The sequence below is a fragment of the Uranotaenia lowii genome, chromosome 2, assembly GCF_029784155.1.
Source record: "Uranotaenia lowii strain MFRU-FL chromosome 2, ASM2978415v1, whole genome shotgun sequence".
Classification (NCBI taxonomy): Eukaryota; Metazoa; Arthropoda; class Insecta; order Diptera; family Culicidae; genus Uranotaenia; species Uranotaenia lowii.
Genome location: NC_073692.1, coordinates 120,683,354 through 120,709,394, shown reverse-complemented (window position 1 = coordinate 120,709,394; position 26,041 = coordinate 120,683,354). Strand labels below are relative to the sequence as shown.

General features: G+C 38.2%; 3 protein-coding genes across 3 annotated transcripts; 1 reads left to right on the top strand and 2 right to left on the bottom strand.

The window, feature by feature from the left end:
• Positions 1–1,325: 1,325 nt before the first annotated feature.
• On the bottom strand, positions 1,326–5,003 carry LOC129747889 (transmembrane 9 superfamily member 2-like). Its single transcript, XM_055742271.1, has 4 exons — positions 4,458–5,003; positions 2,305–3,494; positions 2,078–2,237; positions 1,326–2,009 (listed from the first exon to the last, which is right to left on the bottom strand). Exons 1-4 carry the CDS (start codon positions 4,593–4,595, stop codon positions 1,506–1,508), a joined length of 1,992 nt encoding a protein of 663 aa, XP_055598246.1. The 5' UTR covers positions 4,596–5,003; the 3' UTR covers positions 1,326–1,505.
• Positions 5,004–6,275: 1,272 nt separating this feature from the next.
• LOC129747510 (60S ribosomal protein L37a) lies at positions 6,276–8,147 on the top strand. The gene is made up of 3 exons (XM_055741767.1): positions 6,276–6,409; positions 6,712–6,840; positions 7,787–8,147. Exons 1-3 carry the CDS (start codon positions 6,407–6,409, stop codon positions 7,922–7,924), a joined length of 270 nt encoding a protein of 89 aa, XP_055597742.1. The 5' UTR covers positions 6,276–6,406; the 3' UTR covers positions 7,925–8,147.
• Positions 8,148–10,413: 2,266 nt separating this feature from the next.
• On the bottom strand, positions 10,414–24,859 carry LOC129748040 (polypeptide N-acetylgalactosaminyltransferase 5-like). The gene is made up of 3 exons (XM_055742502.1): positions 24,705–24,859; positions 24,348–24,581; positions 10,414–14,450 (listed from the first exon to the last, which is right to left on the bottom strand). Exons 1-3 carry the CDS (start codon positions 24,732–24,734, stop codon positions 14,268–14,270), a joined length of 447 nt encoding a protein of 148 aa, XP_055598477.1. The 5' UTR covers positions 24,735–24,859; the 3' UTR covers positions 10,414–14,267.
• Between the last annotated feature and the right edge of the window lie 1,182 nt (positions 24,860–26,041).

The window sequence follows — 26,041 nt, the reverse complement described above, 5'->3', positions numbered from 1 at the left end:
CGATACTTCAAATATTGCATAATCTCACAAATTTGAATTGAAATATATCGGTTTCCAATTACAGTAGAACTCCGCTAATTCGAAGCAGTAGAGGCCTCGGGGATCCTCTACGAAATATGTACATTCTTCTCCTATTGCTGTGCATACCATCTGAGCGCAAAGCTCGATAATTAAATGGATCTTGTAGCAACTAGATGGCTGGGATAACGCGGAAGCTCAGAAAACCGGAGTTCGATTAACAGGATTCTACTGTACATATATCAAAGATGTTAAACGTGGAAAGCGCACGCATCAAGTGCATCAAATGAAAAACGTGAGAAGTGTAAAATAATGGAATGAAAAATTGTGCAATTCGCCGCAGTCTTATTAATCTTTTAAATGTTCATAATCATATTTGGTTTCGTAGCTGATTAGTAAATGTATTTTATATTTCTCAACTGTTAATTAAAACACATCATAAGTTACCATAATTTATTGATTTTCACTTTTCGTTATTATCATACTTAGCAAACGTGTTGTTGTTTAGTCACCTTGTGATTTTATTAATTTTTTTGTTCACAATCACTTACAACAACGAAATCAAAAGACGGTTTCACCTACGATACCACCCGAGCTAAAATCTGTATTGTTTTATGACAGCATTGTATGACAATATGATGATTTTGAAAAAAAAAAATTAAAAAGCTAGATGCTTTTTCTAACATTTTTTCGGTCTATATAAACTACATATCGATAATTTTGTCTGAATAGGATCTGGAAAACGAGAAAAAAGTATAAAGAAATGATCATCGTTTGCTAGTTTTGTTAGTTTCAAGTTCATTTCTTTAAATAACCCTGCACATTTCGTGTTGTTGCTTGTTATTTGTGTTATCACAACTGGTGACCAATTTTAATCGTAGTTAATAGATTTGGCGTGTTCGTTGTTTCAAACCGCCGCTTCCAATCAGCCAATTTCAAATATAATACATATCTACTAAACGAAAAATAAACTACACTGTGTTGTTTAGTTGAATGCATATCAAGGTTACTTTATCTCTAAGATTATGTAGCCAGTACAGCGTGACTCAGACTAAATGGTACAAAACATAAAATAAGGCATTATGTTTTGTTGCTTGTTTCTTTATAGATACTAAAAGTAATCACACCTTTCTTTTTCCCTTCGTTTCTTGTGGTTTTAAGAATTATTTCTGCTCGTGTATGTGCAATGTCTGCGAATTTTCAACACTATTTATTGATTACACTCGTCTATCGAACCGCGCCTGCCAAAGAAATTAGGTATTTTTTTGTTCGTATTTAACCAATTGGACATTTAATCAATCCTAAAATTAATTTTCTCAAGTGTTATCGTTTTTGTCACGCACTTTTGTCCTCGATAGGAGATGAGTTAAATAATAGATTACAGACTTTCTTAAATTATCTCAAAATTGAGAAAAAGAAGTAATCCGTCACAGAAAAAATGGACAGGAGAATATTTTTTTTTTTTCATAAATATATAGAGAAACTACTTAGTCCACTTTGACAACGCTATAAATTTTGCGAATAAACCAGAAACAGGCGAAGAAACCAATGGAGCCAGTTAGCAAAAAGAATAAAAATACCATGATCAGTGTATAACCAAAGTACAGGAAGGTGGAAGCGGCATCCTCGATTTGCAGTTTTGTGGCGAAATAGTGACAGCAGTAAATGAACAGATAAACCGCTGTGAAACCTGAAGTCAGGAATGATCGCCACCACCAGTGATAGTCCTCTGCGCAAAGATGGAAATAGCACAGAAGAATCGTTGTTTCCGAGCAGGTGATGACCAGGATCAGGAACACCAGGAAGAGGAATCCAAACATGTAGTACATTTGGCTGGACCAAAGCGAGTTCAGAATAAAGAACAGCTGAATGAAAATACAACCGAACGGTAGTACGCCGCCCATGATGATGCCGGGAACAGGTTGGGTGTAGATCGATTGTTCCGGGATCTGACGAGGAATTTGATTGGTGCGCACCGGGTGCTCCAAAGACTGTAGAAAATAAAATTTCGATTTGAATTTTTATCAAAGTTAGTAATAACTAACCTAGCAAAACTCACCCGCTTTCTAAACCCAAAGTAAGCTCCAACGAAAGTAAGTGGAACCGAAACTCCGAACCACAGTGCCAACAAAGCAATCAGAGTCGAGAATGGTACCGCACCAGAACTTCCTTTACTCCATAGGATTAAGTTCATTATGAAGAAGAGTCCAAATACGATACTGCCATAAAAGTTAGGAAAAAATGGTTTGAAATAAATCGATTTTTTTTTTGGGAAACAGATCTTACCCTGGACTCAGCATCGATGTTAACAGAACATTACTCTTCCACTTGATGCCTCCAAAGCTCTTGTAGATCCTTGCCGAAACATATCCGGCTGGAGTACCGAGCAGAACGAATAGCACCATAGCACAGGTCATCAGAGCTCCACGGTTGGCTGGTGAAAGGAATCCAAGACAGGCGAACGCCAAAGTAACCAGAGTCATGCAGAATACTTGCACGCCCGACCCCAGAAGAACCGACAGAAGCATACCCTTGCGTGGAGGTCGGAAAACATCTCCGTGAACCAATTTCCAGCCGAATTCTTCCTGAGCATCTTCACCGGAATCCATCTGATTGTAACGGGCAATATCTTTGTGCAAAGTACGCAGCATTATCATTGCTACCATACCGGAAAGGAATAGCACAATTACCAGGGAGTTCAAGATACTGAACCATTGAATGTTGGTATGGGGCATCGATTCCAAAATGTAATCCCATCGGGAAGACCATTTGATGGTGTTATTTTGTACGAATTTGACCGAATACGTGTACGTTATGTTCAACTTCTGACCATTCGGAAGAGCACTGGATGCTATTTCTATCGGTTCCTTGCTTGAGCAATCCGGTTGATCGGGGTTCTTGTGGTTGATTGACGATGGTACTACTTTAACCGAAATAATCCTTCCGCCGTTCTGTTTGAACGCTACTCCCCACTCTTCGGTTGCGCCGCTATGATAGGTGATGGTCAAGTCCACGTGGTTAAACGGATAGTAATATCCTGCCCGATTGTAGCTGGGATTTAACATGCAACCCTCTTCGCCGTCTGGATGTCTTCTCAGTAAACATCCCATGGGGAATCCGGTGCTACAGTACTGTCGATCATTGTCCAGCGGATAGCACCAGGTTACTGGCATGTTGTCTACGATCCAGTGATGTTGATAGTTCAAGCTCATGCCCTTCTTCAAAATCATCAAGCGTCTGTCGCTGTCCGGATCACCACCGGTGTAGAATTTGGTGCACGCCTTTTCGCAGTTGACCTGACGCAGAAAATCGATCTTGTACGGCCCCGGGCGAATACGTTCACCGAATACCACCTGACCGAGGTTTTCCACCGGCGAGTTGGCTTCATCGATGGGGCAAAAATCGAAGTGGTGATACTCGTAAGGGATGACCGACTCTTCCGTATTCAAACGGTTGACGTAGAGAATGACCTCAGACTGTTGGATAGAAAAGAATTTAAAAACCAATGTAGCTTGAAATATTTTTGTCAGGAATGATCACTAGACACATTTTATATTATTCAATAAAATTCTTCTCTAGGTGTTTATTTTAAAGAAGGTTACAATTTGTTTTTTATATTTTAGTATTTAATACGCTGTAATGCTAGGTAATGGCGGAATTGTGAAGGTCTTGAAAGTTTTCCATTTTTTGTTGTACTTATTACCGAACGTTACATTAAAATATCTGATCAATTAGTTTTTTTATAAATCGATACACGACTTGCAGTGTGCTTATAATTGAATGCAGAAGAAAAACATTTGATGAAATATAACAAACTTTAAATGTAAGTAGATGTCTACGTTTAATAATGCAAAGCTAAATGTTCTAAATTTTTTGTTACTAACTGTTGAAATTCAAATTGAAATACTATTTGTGATGTAGCAATTTAAGTATCGAAATATTTTCAATGTTTAATATTAATTTATGGTGAAACAGTTTAAATTCGTAAGTTGTTTGCTGCTAATAAATTATTATTTTTTCAAGAACGTTATGTTTCACTTTTAGTAGCGAAAAATATGCTAAACAATGTATTCAAAGATAGATTGTTGAATTGAATTGTTCAGTTTACATATCTGACTGATTACGTCTAAAATAAGTACAAATCATTTTATTTTTACAAAACATGATAAATCAATGTCATCGTGATCAATAGTGAATGGTATAAAGTTCATATTTTAGAATAAAAATTTGGACGCGGCAAAATGGTACAAAAAACATGTCTTGAGCAACCCCGACATGGCTCATCAAAACTATTCGCCAAACTGTTCCGCAGTGGCAAAAAATGACACACATGCACATTCTTCCAGTGGCGTTTTATCTCCAATGTGATGAGTTGTCACCCATAAAAGAAAGACGAGCAGGGATTTGGCATCTCCCTTGAACGGGTACCGAGTACTCACCTTGCAGGATTTTTCCGAATGTTTACAGTAGTTAACCGGTGCCAATCCGGGCAGATAGAAACTGCTGGCAGTATTCCACAATCCGGCTAAGACCAGAGTGGCACCTAGAAATTGATTAAATTGCTGGTTCCGAGCCATTGTTGATAAGTGCAATCTCAAAACTGTCTTTTGCTATAACCAAATTTGAAAACTGCTTGAAAAGCCCAAATTTCCTTTCACTTAACTACTTTGTCCCCTCTGGGAGGGTTTTCCGTTTCTTGAAGGCCCAAAGGGGTAGGTAGATCTTTTTCGTTTTGCGAATCGGCAAAACTTTTCTCGTAGAGGGCTAAATACGTTGTACGCTCGTATTCACTTGGTAATCTAAACAACGCTCAAGCTTCTGCACTGCCTATAACCATTAAATCTACGGCACGACGGACATTTTAGTTCCGAAGTCGCCGGAGTACACACGGATTGCAGATAAATACAGGATAATCCGGGAATCCCGATCGCTGGAGAAAATTTTTGATCCAAAACTCTTCTTTTCACTTTTCTTCTTTCGTGCGTGACATCACGTTTGAAACGTCACCGATTAGGCTGCGTACTGAACAGTGACACCCACTTTGACACAGTAATAAAACAAAGTTTCAAAATCGTTTGCATAAATTCAGCTATATCTTTTTTATTAAAAAGTTTCAAAAATTATTATATACCTGCGTCTTTAAAAAAAAATCTTATAATAAAATGAATAAAGATATTTATTTAATATCTTATATAAACATAAACCTAAATAGGTAATACTCCCTGTTTCGCCTGACAACTTGGAAATTTGTTATAAATTTTTAGATGATGGCATATTTTGAATATCTAAAATATTCTTCGACCGTCTCATTTTTTATTTGAAAATATGAAGTCGACAAAAACTCCATATGATTCACGAATGCATAATTATAGTTCTAATCGTATATGAAACTTTCTTTGATCTAGAAACTCAAAAATGAACTACAATAAAAAAAAATGCAGTCCAACAAGATTACTGTACGAATGCGAACCAATATATCTGAGTTTAAATCAATGATGCATTATTGTTATTCAGTTATTTTGATTTGCTTTGGAGCAAGCATCTCGTAATTGAATTGAAAATAAAACAGGCAAAAATATCCACAAAAAACAATCGAATTTCGTTCGATTCGACCGACTTTGGCATTACCGATCTTGAACGAGCTCGATTCGAATGGAACGTTTCGAGATGATCTTCTACCCGGTTTACTCGAAATCTAGTATTTTAAGATTTAGAACTCGAACGAGATACGTAATACCGATTCTAAGGCCGATGACATAGGCCGATGACATAGGCCGATGACATAGTGAATACGATGCGATGCGATGCGGTGAATGCGATTCAATGCGGTGAACCACATTTGATGAAAATGTATGGGAATCGCTTAAACCTGACATACTCAACGCGGCGAAGCAGATGTCAATTTGTTCCGCCGCTCGAGTTCGCATAGGCTGCGTCCGTAAATTTTCCGCCAATTCGCATCGCATCGCACTCACTAACTCGAATCGAGTATCTGGAATCGGATTTAGATTCATAATTTCTCCCCAGGTCTGGTCGTTGTTCAATGAAGCAAGTTGAAATCGATCGAAATTATAGTCAAATCCGATTCAGCTCGGCAGCAGGATTCGCATCTCTGCGTTGATCGAATAGACCCATTTTAAACAATCTTGCAATCTGCACCGATCGATTGTGGAAGCTTGAACAAACCTACTGTGGGACACGTTCGCAAAGTGGTTTCCTGTGCGCAATACATAACGCAGCCAAACTGTCAGTTGCGTGTGAGTTTGACAGCGGATTCATTTCCGGCTGCTGTCGATCTCTCTCTTTTTCCGTCAACTTTGATTGAATAAACTGCACACTTTGTTGTCAGCTTTGGAAATTCAATCAATTTTCGCATCAACTAGATAAAATGGTTAGTTTCTGTGGGTGCAATCGATAGGGCTTGATACGGCGGATTTAAATTACTAAAATTTGTCGAAGGCCGACGCGTAAATTTCGAGAAAATTTTAAAAATTGTGTTGTGTCCGGGCAAAGTTTACCAATGATATTTTTTTTTGTCGTGTTGCTTTGTGACATCCTTCCAATGTTTGTATCGAGAGGTTATGATTTCGTGGATGTCAACAAACCGCGATGGGGGTTTTGCGGGTTTTGTCGTTGCTGGTCCGACATGAATTAACCACAGGCTTTTCTATTTTCCATTCACTGTTCCACTAGGCCAAGCGTACCAGGAAAGTCGGAATCGTCGGAAAGTATGGTACCCGTTATGGTGCCTCCCTCCGTAAGATGGTGAAGAAAATTGAAATCACCCAACACGCCAAGTACACCTGCACATTCTGCGGAAAGGTAAGGATTCTAAACTTAAGTTAAAAAAAATTATAAAAATCGAATAGTTCAAGCCTGATAAAAAAAATGATGTTAGGATTGATAGGTTGCGAAAAAACCGTATTAATTTTTCAATATTCGCGAGAGCTAAGATGCCTAGGTTGTCTATGAAAATTCAGAAATAAAAAAAAAAGTTTTTCTAAATATAAATTAAAATTTAGGCGACCGAAGATCGAAATTAAACTTTGTAATCGATTTAAGCCCTTGTAACATTCGCATTCGCAGGAGCAGTCGCCTAAAACTTCGGTTGGCGCTACGCAACGATTTAAGCCCTTGTAACATACATGAATTTAGTCATTTGGTGATTAAGTTGTACTTTGTGTATCAGCCAATGCAAGATGTGTGTAGTCACCCAATGCTATGTAACATACATTAATTTAGTCAATTCTGCGAAACATTTGGGAGTGTTTCGACAAGAATATCTCAAAATTTCTACTTGATATGAATAGCAAACAGGGGTGTACTGTTGTCCATCCTTGTTTCTGAAAGATGTTTTATGATGCCTTTAAAATAGTCAGAAATGACTGACAGTACCTAAGTACATTTTAAGATTTAATATGTTAACGACAAAAAAATTACTATAGTAGCTGTTGAATCCATTTCGAAACACTTTTCACTTAAGGGGGAACAAATTCCCCAATTGTTATTTTTTATTAGAGCAGAAGATGAAGCACTCAATAATCTTGCTCTAGAAATGTCTTAAATGTTTATATTAGATTAAATTACCTTCAATTTTTATTAAAAATCTGAACATCAATTAATGAAGTCAATATTAGTTTATTTATCCTTGGCATAAAATAGATGTAATTGACAGGCTCACGTATTGCTGACTAGAAACATTTACAAATTAACAAGTTAATGGTCTTTTGATAACCCTTCTTAACGCAATTCTTCTCCCTTTTTTCAGGATGCCATGAAGCGGTCCTGCGTCGGAATCTGGTCCTGCAAGCGTTGCAAGCGTGTCGTCGCCGGTGGTGCCTGGGTGTACTCGACCACTGCTGCCGCCTCGGTGCGTTCGGCCGTCCGTCGATTGCGCGAAATGTAAAATGTTGGTCATCAAGAAACCCCTAACCGACATCGATACCAACAAGCAAAAACAAACACGCTGAAATTCCATCTTCTCTAAAACTATGGGGATGTTTTGTTTTTCTTAATTTTTTTTAAAGAAGACCCAACAATGTAATTTATTGTTCATGGAAGTAAGGCGAGATATGTGTTGCGAAAAGGCAAGGAATCGAGATTCCTTCAATAAAACCATCTGAAGAGTACCGATCCTTTTTTATAAGGTGAAGTGGAAAAAACTATGATTGTCAACATTTCGATGAAAGAAAACTCCCGATGTTTTTCTTTACTTTTTTCTTTTTCGTTATACAGTAGGGCGTGCTTAAAAAACATAAAGCTTGTTTGTTACTCTTCATAAGATTGACAGCAGATCTGAGAAAAAATGGAGTTAAGCTATTGGTTTCTCTGTTCCTCATTTTCACACATGATGGGAAATTTTGTATACTTTCGGTGATTGCAAATGCATCTATCGCCTTGGGTAACGGATTTATTTTGGACCAGGGGACCTATTTTGGACCACCTTGTCTATCTCTCTTATAAATCAACAAATTATGAAAAAAAAATTAGTACGTTACATTAAGTGCCTGGGCCTCAACTATATTTGTTGAAAAATGTAATGACTAGGTGCTTTGTAAGAGAGCTAGACTGCCGCTGCCGGCAAGTCTATCCCATATGCAAAAACAACGAACCGAGAAAAACGGCTTTAAAGATTTTTATAAACTTTCATGGATTTCTCGGTTGAAACTTTACCTTTTCGATTTCTTTCTCCACAGATATTAAGATAATCGTTGTAGAATTTCGTCCAATGTTTTTTGTTTTGGAAGTTGTTGATGCAGAGGAGAAAATAATTGATGGGACAGCCTTGCGAGTATATTTCGCATGCGTATTAAATGTACCCGCAAAGCTGTCCCATATTTGGCTTTTCTTTTGTCAGTTGATCATTTGATTCTCTCTATCTGCGCTGTATTATTCACTTTACTGGTTGTTTACTGATGAAAATAAGTTTAAAATGATGTTTATAACATGTTTAGATAAAGATAACGTAAGTTTGTCGTAAGAATTGAGTTGGTCTAAAATAAAATCAATATCAACGTTCCATGAATAAAACAACCTGTACCTTCATCTTTTGGAAATTTTTTCTGTCGATTATCTTTTTAGAAAGACTATAAATACCAACAAATTAAAATAATGCTGAATCAGAAACAGCAAAGTATCTTGGCTGCAAATATTGAATGAGAAAAAATCAATACAATATGACTTACCAGGTACGCGTTTTTGGTTCATAGATTTTACGGAAGTCCAAGCAGCAAGTAACAGCATGACGAAAACCTAAAAAAATATGGCTTTGTAGCTGACTATTTTCCATGTTTTACAACGAACAAAATTCAATAAGCCTCATGCGAGATAAAAAAAAAACAGTTTTATGGAATCTACCCATTAGGTTAATCATAACTTGTAAAAATTATGGAAATTGTTATTTTTGACTTTACTGTACTGTTTTATCTAGTCTTACTTTTGTAATTTCAATGTCGCACACATTGTATGAATATTTGTAAATTAACGTAAATTAGAGGAGCAATTTTGAAGCGTTCTGTAAAAATAGACATATGGACAGCTTTGCGGGTATATTTCATATGGGACAGACATGACTTGGTATTTTTTTCAAATATGTTGAAAACAAAGTTTTGAATGTTTTTAGTCTAAATTGAAGAACTAACTGTATTTGAAAGATTTTTGAGATAAACTGAAAAATGACAAAAATGCAAATGGGACAGTCTTGCGAGTAGCGGCAGTAGACAAGGTGGTCCAAAATAGGTCTTCTGGTCCAAAATAAGTCCGTTACCCTATATAAAGACCACTCTAATGAACAATCTCATCTTCCCTGGGTTGAACGAGATGGTTGCTTTCTTTATATGTATTCACAGACGCGAATATTTTGGCAAATTACGTCACGATTCACTCATTCAGACTTCTACAGTGCAGTTTAAGCAGGTTCCTAGTCATGATAGGTAAGTGAACGATTCTAAAGTACACGTCTCACTTCTCATGTTTAAGTTTCACTTCTCATGTTTAAGTCTCACCTCTCTTGTTTAAGTCTCACTTCTCATGTTTCAAGTCTCAGGTCTCACTTCTCATGTCTCACTGCTGATATATGTGCCATATTATGTTTCAAGTCGTAAGACCCATGTCTCATGTCTCAGGTTCAGATGTTAGATCTCAGGTTTCAGATCATATCGCAAGGTTTTCTCAGGTCTCATTTTCTAGGCCTTAGGTCTCAGTTTGCATGTAACATGTTTCAAGTCTCCTGGCTCGGGTCTCAGATTACATGTCCAATTGTAGCTTGTAGAATTTTTGGCAATGAGCTCAGTTTTCGAAAATTTTACACGTTACGCCTACGCGTGTATTTCGTGTGTTTGAACTGGCCTCGTTGATGATCCTGGAACTTTCGGATGAAACTGAATAACACATCGGTAAAAACGTCATTACTTTTATTACTCTATGTTCAAAAATTTATCATTCTGATTTTTGATCACTTCATTTTGTGTTGAGCTATCAACAACATTAGCAGCAACACCTCCGATCTCACAAACTCTCTGATCTGATATTTGTTGTTTCAATATATGTAATAGTCTTTCACACCGATGATAGCGCTTTGTTAGTTTAGTGGGGAAAACAAAATAGCATACTTAACAATAATCTGCGCTTTTTTATAATTTTATTTAAAATCAACTTGAGGTTCTAACTGAACGTAGCTAGCAAATCAATTTGCTGAAAAATTAACAGTGAATTTTTAATCAACGAAACGGTTTAGTGCCAAATAGATATTTTTTTCTTTTTGTGATACGTGATATATTAAACAATGCGACATTAAAATCTACTTCCAAGTTTAGAAGGGCAAAGACGCGTAATGCTCTGCAATTAAATTGGCTCGGTACATTTGCGTTTTCTTTTTTACAATGGATTAAAAAAAACTAGTCTCTTCCTTTCTTCCATTCAAAAGTTAGTATAAACGAAATCTAATCTTACGACTTACAGAGCTAATATGCTATTATTTTCATTTATTTGTAGTTTCCTACCCACCATAAACTGTGCACACATTGTCGAGGACATAATAAGGTTCAGGAACTTGAGAGGGATTTAATTGAAAACTTATAATTGATTCATATTCGAACTGACAGACTTTTTTTTTGTTTGAATGAAAAAAACCCAAAGTTTTAATAAGTGAATTGATTCAATCGCATTAAGGTATGCTGCAATACAATAGTAAAAGCCGTCTTTAAGACATCAGTTTGTGTGCTATTAAAGTCTTAGGAACTGAAATACAATATAACACCTTTTGCTTAAAAAACTTTGATTCTGCAATAAAAATAAATTTTGTGATGAAGTTTCCTTATTGAATTTAGAGGCTAACGGTCAATCAGCCAAAATTTTATGATGTTTGTGTCATTTATACATTCCAACGAGGCAAGGGTAATGTGCGCAGTTGATGTTGGGTAGGTATTTCTGCAGGACTAATCGGCAGCATCGACTGTTTTCGGGGAAAAAACGTGAACTTCATATTGTTTTACTATTTTTTGCTCTGAGGAGGAATGTTTATGAAAAATACGTATTAGAAGTTGGAGTCTATTCTTACTTAGCAAAGAGAACTGGCAAGCTTTCCCCCCCCCCTCAATATTCGAGGAGAAGATATGCTAGTCGTTTTGTCCTTTGTGCGATCAATCCATTTTTTCGATTTAAGCTTTGTTCTCTAGAATGATTTTGGAAGTGGGCTAATACTGAGGTAAAACGTAATTAAATTAACTCGGAAATTAGTTTTACTTTTGTTGTTTGTTAATAATCCTGTGATGTTGACAAGAGCTGAACTGGATATGATAAACATGGACGTTTATCATTTCTATCGCATAATCTCCCCTGCATTAAAACATTTTTTTCTCAATCTTTCTAACTAAACTTAACTTAACACAAAAGCTAAAAAGAAACCATTGCACACCACCACCAGTATTAAAATTATCCGTTGATTAAAAAGAAGAAAGCTATGCTTAACCAATTTGAAATTGCTAGCGTATTCTCCTACCAGTTTCAAAATGTATATAAAATTTAAAACAATACGGCCTCTCAGCAAAGGTGCCCGTTTCTTATAGTTTTCTCGCATAGGGAAACATATTGATAAGCTCTTTTTATTACAAAACTAATGATATTGTTTTTTTTTCGTTCAGCATCTTTCTCGCTATCACTCATTCACACGTGGTGAGTAAATTTCTGCTAAATATATGCTTCACAGACAAATCCATAATGACTCTGTTGGATTTCTCAACTTATCATCCACCCACGTTTCTATTTCGTTTTTCGCTACTATTAAATGATATTTATTACTTTTCCTTTCTTTGTTCCAGTGCATTGTTTTTTTCTTCAAGGGATTGTTCATCCCCTCAAGTTTTTTGCTATCCTACCTCAAGGTTTATATGACTATTTACAACATTCGGTCACAGTAAGTATTCTCCCGTCTCTTCGTTTCTTGTTCTTTCTGATAGTTAACATTGCCTAATTACCAAATCTATAGCAGAAATGTAGGTACCTACAAAATTTCGTACTTGTGATTTGTCAGACTATAACAGTCATCAATAATAAATGTGCTTTTCGGACTTCACGTCAACTCGTGATTACTTTCTACTTTCGTGAACGATTGCGATGAAACGTTCCCCGTTTAAATGCAAGTGGTCCTTGTGGAGTAGTTTAGATTAGTTTTTCGCTCACTTGATGTTGCATTGTTATATCAAATGTTGTTGTTGTTGTTTGGATGAAAACGAAATCGCTTTATATCGCTCGTAATGCCATGCTATCAATTTAATCCAATTTGAAAAAAAATATTATGGCGTATAACTTTTAGAATAGCCAAGAAAAAAAGAAAAATAATCTTTTAATCTTTCTATCATGTTGTGGAACAAATAAATTTTTTTGTACAAGATCACTATTCTTGTAGCAAGTCATCGTAAACCAGCCTTCATTGCTTCAATACACTTTTCAACGAGCAACAATTCAAGTGTATAACATAAAAATACGAACGACATAAACTGAATGTTAATTTTCTCCATCACTTAGTCCCAACATTTAATTTCAACACCCAATGTTTCCCGTTGATCTTCCGTGTGGTACTTTTCTCATTATCACCCTCTATAGAGGAAAGTTGGTGCCTGTGTTCGATTTTCACTTTTGCTGCCATGCAACCTCGACTTTCCCGGTATGGCAGCAGCTGGTTATTGTGTTTGTGTTTGAGCTGTGTTGTTTCCGGTTCCTTTAGCTGTTGTAAGGAACGTTATTCCGCTGCCAGTGGTAATTGGCAAAAGTTTGCAGTTTTTTTTATCGCACACGCACGTTGGTTTGTTCCATCGGTTCAATTTCATCGAAGCCAATAAAATATTACCAACGGATTCAATGTTTGCTTTTAACTAGTAAAATTTCAAATCAAAACTGTGTATTAAATAAAAAAAATAAAAAAAAATCATAACGGAAAGATGACTGAATTTTCCAGCATCATAATTTGGAATCAGTAACATAACGTTTCGGGTCAAAAGTCGTTGACAACGACGGCGAAACGGCATCATATAGCGGCAATTTCGTCCTCTAGAAACGACAGTTTGTCGCCAAGTTTTGCCCCCCTAAAACTTCCGACACACAACACAACAGCACTTCAGGTCACGTTCTTACGCGTTAAACTTGGTTCATTGAAACGCACAACACATTCGTTTGGTTCGCATCCTGCAACTTGCTTGCGCGGTCAGACTCACGTTTTCTTTTGCTAATTGATTCTCGCGGCAGAGCGGTCTTGTTCATGTTGGATAATGAGAAAATAAACAGGGAGGACACGTTTTCCTTCATTCAGTCAGTAGTTAATGTTTCTGTATATCAACCAATAAAAATCTTCACATTTGTCGGAGTCTCTAAAAACTAATCTACATTACAAATAAGGCGACTAAAAACGGAAGGGTCCTCGAGCTCGGCCGAAATCGGTTCCCGGTTCTGAAGTTAAATTTTTGTGCTCATCTACCAACGTCCGCATGGAAAGCGCACCAAACCCAAGTTTGGTCTCCGTTGTGCAATGTATGGACAGTCCTTGTTTCTCAAATTGTTGTTTGACCTTTTTTTTTGTTTTTGGGAAAACTGGAAAATGGGTGCTTGAAATTGGCTTTTTGGGGGGAGGGCGGGGATGACGCGTCGATGACAGGGAATCACATTGTGGCACGGATTTCTTTTTCTCTTAGTTCTGTTCCTTAGTTCCGGTTCCCCTCGGAACGGCGGCTGGACCTTGCTGCAGCAGGATGTGGATTTTATCTGCTTTCGTCTTCGATCCGGTTGTCGGCTCCGTGCTGGGCTTGCCACTTGAATTTGGACTGCATCAGCCACTTCTGCCCCAGGGAGTAGTTGCAGGGCCGCAGAAGGGGCGTCGCGGCATCCTCGCGGCTCGCCCTCGTCAAACAGTTGCCACTGTTGACGTGTTTGATAGTCTTTTCCTGGAAGGAGATAAGGGGTATTAGAAATTATGTTTTTTAGCTCATTGGCATTTCTTTAAGGCTTATACTAAGCTTTCCAGATTGCCCGGTTTTATTCGGGTTTGCCCGGATATTTAATACGAAATCTGGGAACAGTTCGTCCCGGCACGGTTGCCCGGATTTCATTGAAAAATGCCCGGATTTTGCCCGGATTTATTCACTTTATTTGGCCAATCAAGCAAAAAAAAAAAAACAAACACCTCCAAAACGAAATTTTTTGAGCAAGTTTTATAAAAATTATCATTAAAGGTTTTTTGAAAGCCTAAAATACGATTTAAAATCTGTCAATGAGTTTTAATGAATTTTTTTTTCAATTTTTTTTTCTTGGTTTTTGTTGTGTAATTTCTGGGGTTTGTTTGAGAACATTTGACCGGATATTGCTCGGATTTATGTTAATCACTTTTAAAATCAATGCCGGATTTGCCAGGTTTTTATATTAAATTGCCCGGTTTGTCCGGTCCGGATACGTGTTGGAAAAATTCTGGCAGCCTAAACTTATACTAATTGAATACATACTAAAAAGTTATTGAACGAAATTTTTAATTTATGATACGAAATTCAGTTCAATTATACAGCTACCATTTTCATAAGGGATGAATGGAATTTTTAACTCTCTAACAATACCTATGCATTTTAGTGGCTCCAGAGAGTTGTGATCGGTTTTGAGCACATTCGAGCTGTTAACGCGTAATTAAACAACTTGTTTTGTGTTTGGTGATGATATTATAAAATTATATCGTTTGAAAGTTCCGTTTATAGTTAGTTGTATCTCTACAAAATAATCGTAAGTAAAATCATGATCGCAATCTCTCTATGATCTCTCTAATTTGTTTATTTTATTTGGCATAAACGGAGGTAAAAAAGTTTGTCGCTTTGAAAAGAGGTGAAAAAAAAACACTAAATTAGTGAGTATACTCTATGATCTATAAAATTTATTGCTAAATATATTGTATTTTTAGTTTGAGCTGCATTAAAATAATAAGTTTCTGCAAATAAACGTGTAATTCCGTAAAATCCGAACAATAATCCTTCAAAAAGGATTTTAATTCTCTAAGGACCGGAAAATTGAACATAGGTACTTATTCGGACCGTATAAGACACTGGTAAAAATGACTTATAAAGGGGAAGTTTTTTATAACGCAATATTTTTATTTTTATTTTTTTCTGTTCTGTTTTAAAGTTTATTCAAGAATGTTTTAGTTATAAAATGGAAATATTGATTGTGTGTGTGTCAGAAAATGAATAATTAAAATACCTAATTATCAAAAAATACAAGTATATTATAATTTGAGCATCAATTGGACTTACAACGTTTAAATTAAAATCATGAGCAGACTCAAATTGTTGGGCTAATTTTTGAGCTTTTTCTGCGTTAGTTAAAAGACGTTTATCTCCATCTTTCAAAGTAGGAATTAGCTTCTGGGGCTTTTTCAGAATTTTAGTTAATTTCCAAAACCCTACTCAAAGCCGTTTTGGAAATTAACTGAATTTGATGATATTCTTTCTAGGCAAAATGTATTTGAAAGTTCTTGTGAGACAAATATTGATGAACTTAAATTGATTTGCAAAAAATTTAAAAATATGAAAGCCCCGGGGGAAGATGGGATTTTCTATATTCTTATAAAAAAGTTGCCTGAAGGCAGCACTTTAAATTTTTTAGTAAAAATCTTCAATAAATGTTTTCACTTGGCTTATTTTCCCAATAAATGGAAAAATGCCAAAGTAACTCCAATTTTGAAACCTGGAAAAAGTGCTTCAGAGCCTTCAAGTTATGGACCAATTATTTTGGTTCCTTCTTTAAGTAAACAATTTGAGGGAGTTATTTTGAATAGAATGATGATTCACATTAATCAGAATTCTATTTTCCCTGATGAACAATTTGGTTTTCGTCATGGACATTCTACTACACATCAACTTTTGAGTGTAACTAATATGATTAACGCTAGCAAATCTGAAGGTTATTCAACTGGTGTTGCTCTTCTTGATATTGAAAAAGCTTTTGACAGTGTTTGGCACAAAGGTTTAGTAGCTAAATTAGCTCGATTTGATTTTCCTGTATATTTCACCAAAATTATTCAAAATAATTTGACTAGCCGAACCTTACAAGTAAGCTATCAAAATTCATGCTCTGAAAGGGCACCCATAAGAGCCGGTGTCCCTCAGGGCAGTATACTTGGGCCAATTTTATACAATACTAGCTGATCCCGTACGAACTTCGTTTCGCTTTAAATCATTGGTACGTCAAAATGAGTTTAGAAAATGAATTCGAAACATTCTTTCGACAATTTTGGGGAAAAAATTCAACAGTGTTTAAAGTCGCTACTATTACTATTACTTGAAATTCAAATTAAACAGTTGATTAGCTTTTTTTTAAAAAATTATGTGAGAGTGTTTTCTTCTCGATCGATTGCAAAATCTAGACATTATGGCAGAAACATGTACTATTTGTTTATGTGTCAATTGCTCATAGTTTATAACCCTCATCTGAACATTTTCATCTCAATCCGATGCATGATCACGACAATATCGCGAAAACAGTGAGCAACTAACACGGCCTTTTTTTTGACCACGATTCAAAACTTGACACCTGGAATCAATTATCTTTTCTGTTAATTTCCCATGTGTCAATTTTCATTACATTTCTATGCTCAATCAAGAGAATATCGAAAAAACAGTGAACAGATAATAACCCCTTTTGCCGACCCCTGAGTCAAGATTTGAAACCTGAAAGCAAAAGAGCGTCCCTAAAAACTCCTATGCGGCAATTTTCATCTCAATCCAATGTAGAATAGTCAATATCGCAAAAACATTAAAGTTGGGTATGGACGACTCCTTAAGCCAACTTCTGATCTGCAATTCGAAACTTGAAATCGATTGCTCGTCCCTCAAAACACTCATGTGCTAATTTTCATCACAATACGATCTATAATAACGCCAATATCGCAAAAACATAAATCAGTGGATATGGACGACCCCTTTGGCCAACCCCTGACCCTAAATTTGATAACTTTAATCGATTGTTCGTCTCTCAAAACACTCATGTGCAATTTTTCATCACAATCCGGTGTATAATAACGCCAATATCGCAAAAACATTATTCAGTTGATATGAACGACCCCTTTGGCCGACCCCTGACCCTAAGTTCGATAATTGTAATCGATTGATCGTCTCTCAAAACACTCATGTGCAAATTTTTATCACAATCCAATGTAAAATAAAGCCAATATCGCAAAAACATTAATCAGTGGATATGGACGACCCCTTTGGCCGACCCCTGACCATAAATTTGATAACTGTAATCGATTGCTCGTCTCCTAAAACACTCATGTGCTAATTTTCATCACAATCCGGTGTATAATAACGCCAATATCGCAAAAACAATAATCAGTGGATATGGACGACCCCTTTGGCCGACCCCTGACCCTAAATTTGATAACTGTAATCAATTGCTCGTCTCTCAAAACACTTATGTGCAAATTTTCATCACAATCCGACGGAAAATAACGTCAATAACGTGAAAACAAAATTTGTCTTGTATGGACGACCCCCTTCAGAAGGGGTCGTCCAAAAATATAAAAACATTTTTCATCATTCCTGGTCCTAATGAGCATCCATGCCAAATTTCAGATCTCTAGCTCTTAAGACGGCTGAGTCTATAGAGGACAAACAAACAAACAAACAAACAAACATACAGATAATTGCTTTTTATATATATATATATAGATATAGATTTTTACTTCTGATCTTTTTTTATTTTATTTTATTTATTGTTCACGGTCTTCGATAACTTAATATCATACAGACTGGTTACTTAAACTACGCTTAAAACTATGCTTACTTATATTAAAATCAAAATACACATACGCTTGGTTGAACAATCTACAAGAGATGTCAAATGAGTTATAAAATTCATTTCTTCCATAATTGTTTAATCTTAGCGGTTCGAAATTTCTTAGGGAACGAGATGGGACATGATACGGTATCCTTTCGATGAGACTGGCACTATCTATATTCCCGGATATGACGTCGAATATAAACAAACGACGAAGCAGTACAACACGTGAGCCGATTGGTTCGATATTCAAGATTCCGCATCGGTCATGATAAGGGGGGAAGTCGCTGAGGTTCATTCCATGGTAAATTTGGAAGCGCGTATCGCAGGAACCGCCTCTGAACTGACTCAAGTAGTTTCAGCCCTCCAATTGAATTAGGTGCCCATATTTGGATATTGTTCTCCAAACCGCTGCGAACGAGTGAGCAGTATAATGCTTTGAGAGTGGTAATGTCACTGAATCCTTTGGTGTTCCTTACCAGAAATCCCAGCACAGTTTTTGCTTTGGCCACGGTTACAGCTAAATGCTCCTTGAATGTCAGAGATTTATCCATAATTACACCAAGATCCCTAATAGACTCAACTTACGCTAAGGGACGCTAACAGCTGTGTATAGATGGGTAATCTCAACCCTGCTTCTGGTGAACGTAAGAATCTTTTATTTTTTTAGGTTGACTTCCATCGCATTCATTTGGCACCAGAGCATTAGATTATCGAGGTCTCGCTGAAGAAGCAAACAGTCTGAGTAATGCGTAATTGAGCGGTACATTTTCAGATCGTCTGCATAAAACACTAATTCAGAACCAATTAATTGACAAAGGTCGTTCATGAATAGGTTAAACAGGAGAGGACCTAGATGGCTACCTTGGGGGACCCCAGAAGGAACAGTGAAATGTTGGGATTTGATGTGGCCCTGTCTGACGAAGGCAATTCTGCCTCGAAGATATGACTCGAGCCATTTAACCAGCCAAGTTGGGAAACCCATTCTATCAAGTTTGTCGATTAAGAGGTTGTGGGGAAGCTGATCGAACGCCTTGGCTAAATCCTCGTATATTGCATCCACTTGCTTTTTATTTGCAAGACAGCTGCTGACGAAGGGAACATACACCATCAAATTTGATAAAGTTGACCTCTTTTTGCGAAAACCGTGCTGACATTCTGCGATAATGTGTGAAGAAACAGTGCTCATTACGTTGAATACCAAGAGTTCGAAAACCTTTGCCAAGCAATTCAATATAGAGATACCCCTGTAATTCTCTACGAGATATATGTTCCCAGATTTGTGAATGGGAGTGATTGCAGCAGTTTTCCAGAGTTTAGGGAAGGTAAATGTCTCCAGGGACTTGTTAAACTTGTTAAAGCTTTCCTCAGGCAGTTTTTTTAAATTCGATAGCTCACGATTCCACCATTTAAATTTTTTGGGGTTATGGCGGGCACGCGCTGGTACGTTTCTACTTAGAATATCGTTAATACGTGAGTAAAAAGCCTCAGTTGCTGAATTTACATCAAGCGTGCTGGGATCAAGGATGGAGGTCCAATTTTCATGCTGTATGATAAAGTCGAGTTCGTTAAAGTCGCAGTTTCCAAAATCGTACCGAACGCCACTTGCGTCGTCAACATCCTCAAAAGTGTTTGAAGTAAATGAAACTACGAACGGGGGGTGGTAAGAATCCTCACGCAGAAGTGGCTGAGGAGATTCGAAAACCTGGAAACTCGTGGAGTCGCTTGTGAAGGCCAGATCCAACATACGCTCGTTGGAGTTTTTAATGTTGTTCATTTGATGTAAACCAAAATCTGTTAGCGCGTTAATGACAATGTATTCCTTCGATTGAAGCAAATCGGGAACGTCAACATTAAGATCAGGAAAAAAACTATTCAATTCTTCGTCGAAAATCCATGAAACGTAGGGCAAGTTACAGTCTCCTATTACCAACAATGAATCTGTGCTTGAGAGCTGCACGGATTGTTGTTCGATGCAGAGGGTATGAGATTTGTTGCTGGAAGCAGTCAAATCAGGACTCAGATAAACCGCGCAAATGAATAATGAACAAAATCCGAGTTTGATGCGTACACACGTTTGCTCGAGGTGTGTGCTATGACGAAGAGGAACTTCGCTACACGAAAGAGATGGTCTTACTGCTATGAGAACACCTCCCCCTCTTCCTAGATTGCTAGTCTGGGCTGAGCGATCAGCTCTATAAATTTGATAACTAGCAGAAAACTCTGCGCTATTGATCTTCCTGATATACCAGAAGGAAAAGGTAGAAGATTATTTGCTGATGATACTTTGCTTTCAGCCAAAGGTCGGAATTTACGGGTGGTACGCAGTAGATTGCAAAAAAATTTGAATTAATTTTGAATTACTTGAAAATGTGAAATCAGACTCTATTCCAATAATGAACTTCCTTGGATGTGGATTTATCGGTATAAGACTCTATACTGGACCGGCATTAACAAGCTTTCTAATAACTGGTATTGTCCTCCCAGCGCAACCGCATTGCATATGTCTGAAAGAAAACAAATGGTCGGTGGCTCCACTCGATTATCCCAAGCCCTGTTTTAATAGATTGGATCTGAGCCGAGAGCTTATTCGTATATTTTTCTGTCTCATATCCAATCATTATTCCTTGAACTCGGTATTCTATCGTATAAATATTGCTGGCAGCAATTTGTGTGGCTGTTGACGACATCGAGCATATCGTTTGGTCATGTGAGGTCCACCTGGCCGCTAGAGCGAATTTAATAGGAAAACCATCATGCACCCCAGTAAAAGATGTACTAGCTGCGATAGACATTGATTACATGTTTGAAATATACCTTTTTCAAAAAGCTATTGATCTTCGTCGATATTTTTTTTTTCATTTTCACATTTCCTTTCTGTTTCTCTGTTCTCCTTAAAAAGTGACTATATAGAATTAAGCAAACAAGTTTGGCTCCTTAAAGCCTTAAGGTATGTGCCGTTTCAAATAATGAAATCACAAAAAAAGAAACTAAATAAAACATATCTCATATCACAAGACAAAGCAGGATTCCATTCCCAGCCCATTTTCCCCATCCCATTCTCATCCCTTTCCCATCAAAGAAAAAGGAGGATAAAAAAAACACCGACCAAACGGCAGACGGCGTATACAGTGCGTATTTTTTTTGGAAATCGGCAGTGGCAGGAAAACTATGACAATAAACCTTCGTTTGCTAACCGGCTCAAATGGAGCACTGGGATAGACATCGGACTAGCAGTTCCACAACGATCGATACTTGGCCCGGTATTTTAGAACATTGTCTACGACGAACTGCTGAGACTGCGTCTCCCCACGGGAGTGAGACTTGGGGGATTCACCGACTACGTAATTCTCCTGGCATCGGGCCCATCAACCGGCCCATCAATCGCTACTGTGGCGAGTAGCTAGACCTAGAAGGTAGATAGTAGGATGCGCTCCAAGAGCTTGTAGGGATGAATCGAATCATCCCAAGGATGAAAATCCCGTACTAAAAAAAGCTCTAAAAGCTTGCGTCTGGCTCACCACAAGACCGAAATGGTGCTGATCACCAATCTGATTTCAGCACAATCAGTGACGATTGCAGCTTGACAGTGCACAATCGAATCCAAGCGTGCGATCAAGAACCTGTGGGTGATGATCGACGACCGGCTGAGCTGAAATGTCGACAGCAGCCCTCTCGCGGGCCATGTCGAACAACTCGCACATGGAAGGAGGGTCTTGGCAAGCGTGACCTCGTCCATTTGCGGTACGGAGCGGCAGCCTTGAGCAGGTAATCTGCAGAAGTTCTATTCATGTCCATCTCGGTCTTGCTAGAGCAATATATCTTCTGCTACGAGCACAGGCACATGCCCGATATGCCGAAACATGCCAGAGAGACCTCGATGTCCAGCTGGCAGCACCAGTGGGATGGCTCGGAGACATGGAGAGGTAGATTTCTGCATGTAGCAGTTTTTGACTGGACACGGATGCTTCATGCAGTACCACCATCGGTTTGGACACGAGGCCTCGCCATTCTGCCTAACCTGCGGTGACACAGTTGAGACACCAGAGCACGTAGTGTTCAACTGTCCGAGGTTCCAAGAGAATGGCCCTGCAGAGGAGTTGGAACCAGCACCAGTCCGCGACCGGTGTAGGGAGACTCCTTCGTCGGGGAGCATCTGAGCATCTGCGTATGTCGAGCTGCCTGGTACGTCACATGCGTGTGTAGGATACCTCCACCGTTACCGTCGCGGAGTATCTGAGTAGAAAGCGCCCTCTGCGACGGAGACTAAGGGGATAAGATATGATCTTCTCCGCAGTCGAACTCGTAGGGCGAAAGTATTCACGCCGCGGAATACTAGAGTGATCTCATCGCGAGACACGCACGTCGCCGTCGGATGAGCCACTCGAGCCGGGTAGGATGGCATCCGGCGTAAGAGACCCGTACGTGTACTGTGACAGGCGTGAGTTTAGGAAAAGCTGCTCTCGATTTGGCACACGGCGGACAAAAAGCCTAGGGTTGCCAGCCCCAAAGTTTCCAGCCAAAGGAAGGAGGAAGACCGATCGGAGTAGAATGCCCTTTCGGCGGGCCATTCGAGTCGTGTGCGTCCGATCCTAACACTAAAGCGTTCAAATATATGTCTTTACCTTCTGCGTAAGTCGAGCTTTTAGGTACGTCGTGAACGTTGTGTAGGATACCTCCACCGCCGCGGAGTATCCGAGTCCCGAGTAGAACGCGCTCCCTATGACGGAAGCTGCGTGGATAAGACTTTACCTTCTTCGCAGTCGAACTCGTAGGGGAAAGAGTATTCATCCGGGAATCATCCGAGTAGTTTTGTAAAGCCTGATACAGGCGTAGGTATGTCCAGGATAAGCTGTTCGTTAAAGAAGAGGTCATTGGTCTCTAGCAGTGGTTTTGAAAAGAGGCGGAGTACCTCAACATGCTGACGAAAGTTGAATGCTGCATTATGGACGACGAAACATATGTAAAGGCCAACTTCGAACAGATCCCCTTCAACCTGTTTTTCACGGCCAAGAATAAGTTCAGCGTTCCGGAACATGTCCGCACTCAGAATATGTCCAAATTTGCGAATAAATTCCTGGTTTGGCAAGCCATCCGCACGTACGGGAAGCGGAGGGCACTTTTCGTGACCCAGGACACGATGAATGGACAGGTGTGCATGAAAGAATGCCTCCAGAAGCGACTGCTTCCTCTCCTGAAGGCCCACAACGTCCCAACAATCTTCTGGGCGGATTTGGCCTCATGCCACTACTCCAAGGACGTGTTGAAGTGGTATGCGGATAATAAGGTCAATTTCGTGCCGAAAATGTTCAACCCTCCCAAAACTCCGGAGCTCCGCCCCATCGAGAAGTACTGGGCGATCATGAAGTAGCACCTTCTTAAACGACCTACGGTAGTGAAGACAGTCGAGGAACTGAAGAAAGTATGGGTTTACATGCAAAAAACGGTTGATTCACAGGTTGTGCAGAATTTTATGGCCGGGGGTAAGGCTAAGGTGCGGGCATTTGCTTATGGACTGTAAATAAAATATGAGTAAAACATTTAAATGAAGTTTAATAGTTATTTTTCAATCCCTGAAAATTTGATGGCAATCGGATGAGAACTCGAATTTTGCGAATCAATTTGTGTGTAGAAATTTCATCGTGGACACCCTTTAATTTCCATTACAAAGAAACATAAAATTCAACTTATCATATATCTTAAATATATGTGTATACATTCCCGCTTGTATCTGGAAAGGGCAATTTCAGGCGATTTTTCTTGGAAAATATTGCAATGTGATTTACAATTTTCCAAAAATAATGTATTACGAAAAAAACTAGAAGGAAAGTGAAAGAAATTAACTTGAAATGATCGGAAATGGGTTAGGCTGCATATCGGCACGTTATCCAAACAGACGGGAAAATTGTCTAAACATTGAAATAATTGAAATTTCATCACGAACTGTGATTAGTTGCAAGTTGCAATTGATAATTTTCTATATGCTGTGAAAACTAATTCGTTAGCGGAAAAAAATCGTAACTTACCTCTTGATCGTACTTCCACTCCTGGTTGCCACCCATCCCGTGGCACCGGACCAGATTGACCGGACCCAGCGCGTTGGAAGCGTCCAGACAGTTATCGTCGGACATGATCTGCAGCCTTTTGGTGTAGGCGAACACCTGGTTGCCCCCGAGGCCGTGACAGTAGCTGCTGCCGATCTTCTCGTTCGACTTGCGGCCCATCGTATCGAGACAGTTTTCACTTTCAGCGTTACGAATCTGGGAATGCGAAATATTTAAAGATAGTTAATAAGTTTATTGAAGATATATTTTTTTAAAAATCCCAAATAGGGCGAATGTTCGTTAAGCTTTCAAACCATTCAGTTGCAGCTGCTCACTCACCTCGCCCAGGAAGTAATAATCCAGTGGCATCTGGCTTTCGGGATAGATGTTTTCCAAATACCAGCGGAAGCTCTTACACTTTAGCCTTTCCCGGAGGGCTCGTCGTTCGCTGACATCGCCGGCGGGTGCCTTTCGAGCTCCTGTAGAGGTTTTTTTTCAAATTTTTTTGTTACGATTTCCGGAAGGCAGAATTGGGAGGACAAAAGAAGAAAAATCACGTTATTTTCACAATGGATTTAAATAAATCTGAGTTGTAGGTACTGCTGCTGGTTGCTTAAATGGAATATCGAAAGAGGTGCGATGGGATCGGTGAAATGGGGGTGTATAAACATCATGAATACAAATACGCACATACAACAACGCATACACATATGGCGCAGAAAAAAAGAAGACAAAATACATCAACGATTGGATTATCCTGAATTGGATAAAAGGAAGCTTTTTTTCGTAAAGCGAATTCTGTTAATACAGATTTAATATGTACAAATAGGGTACGCTTTCTCAATTGCATGCAACGGAATCTGTATAACAAAATGAAGTAAAAAATTCCAAAAAAAAAAAAAAAAAGGAAGCACTTATCTCTAGTGTAGAGTCTTCTGATACACTTTTTATGAACCAATCAATAGCATCAATAAAATAATGAATAAAGCGAACACAGCAAACAATCGCCCAATAAACTTGATTATTGGTTGAATTCATCGAGATTCAGCTGAATTCTCAATAGGTATACATATAAAAATTAACAAGGTTTGAAAAAAGGGGGGAATCAGAATTTAAAAAGAAGAAAACTTGTTATTCACTTTTTTTTTTTACGAAAAAATGACTAAACGAGTTAAAAAAAATCAAAATTTGAATTGATTTGTAGGAATTAAAAAAAATTCCAAGTGAATTATTTTTTTTTTAATTATTTTTAAGAGGAGAAATCACCGTGAATTTGTTTTTATGAAATGAATTTGCGGCTTTATCGGTGAGGGTTAAAGAGTTGAAATGAAAGACGGATAGAAGATCAGAAGAAAATTCTAAGGTGGTGAAAAGAGCGAAGAGCATTTGAAATAGAAGCTTGACCACATGCTAAATTCTTTGTCCCGCATCAATTAACTGTATTGAAGAAGTAGTACCCAATAGAGAAGGCACTACATTTTTCGATACAGTTAATTATGGATGGTTCGACCGCCATGTGAGTGTGCACATGTGCCGAACGGACAAAAAATTTAGCATGTGGTTGCTCTGTTAAGTCTTCTATTGTGCGATATCGTTCCATCGATGGCTAGGTAGATTTCTTATTTTCGTTTTGTGCGGATGTTCCAACTGGATTGAGTTGTCGCATTCGGTCAACG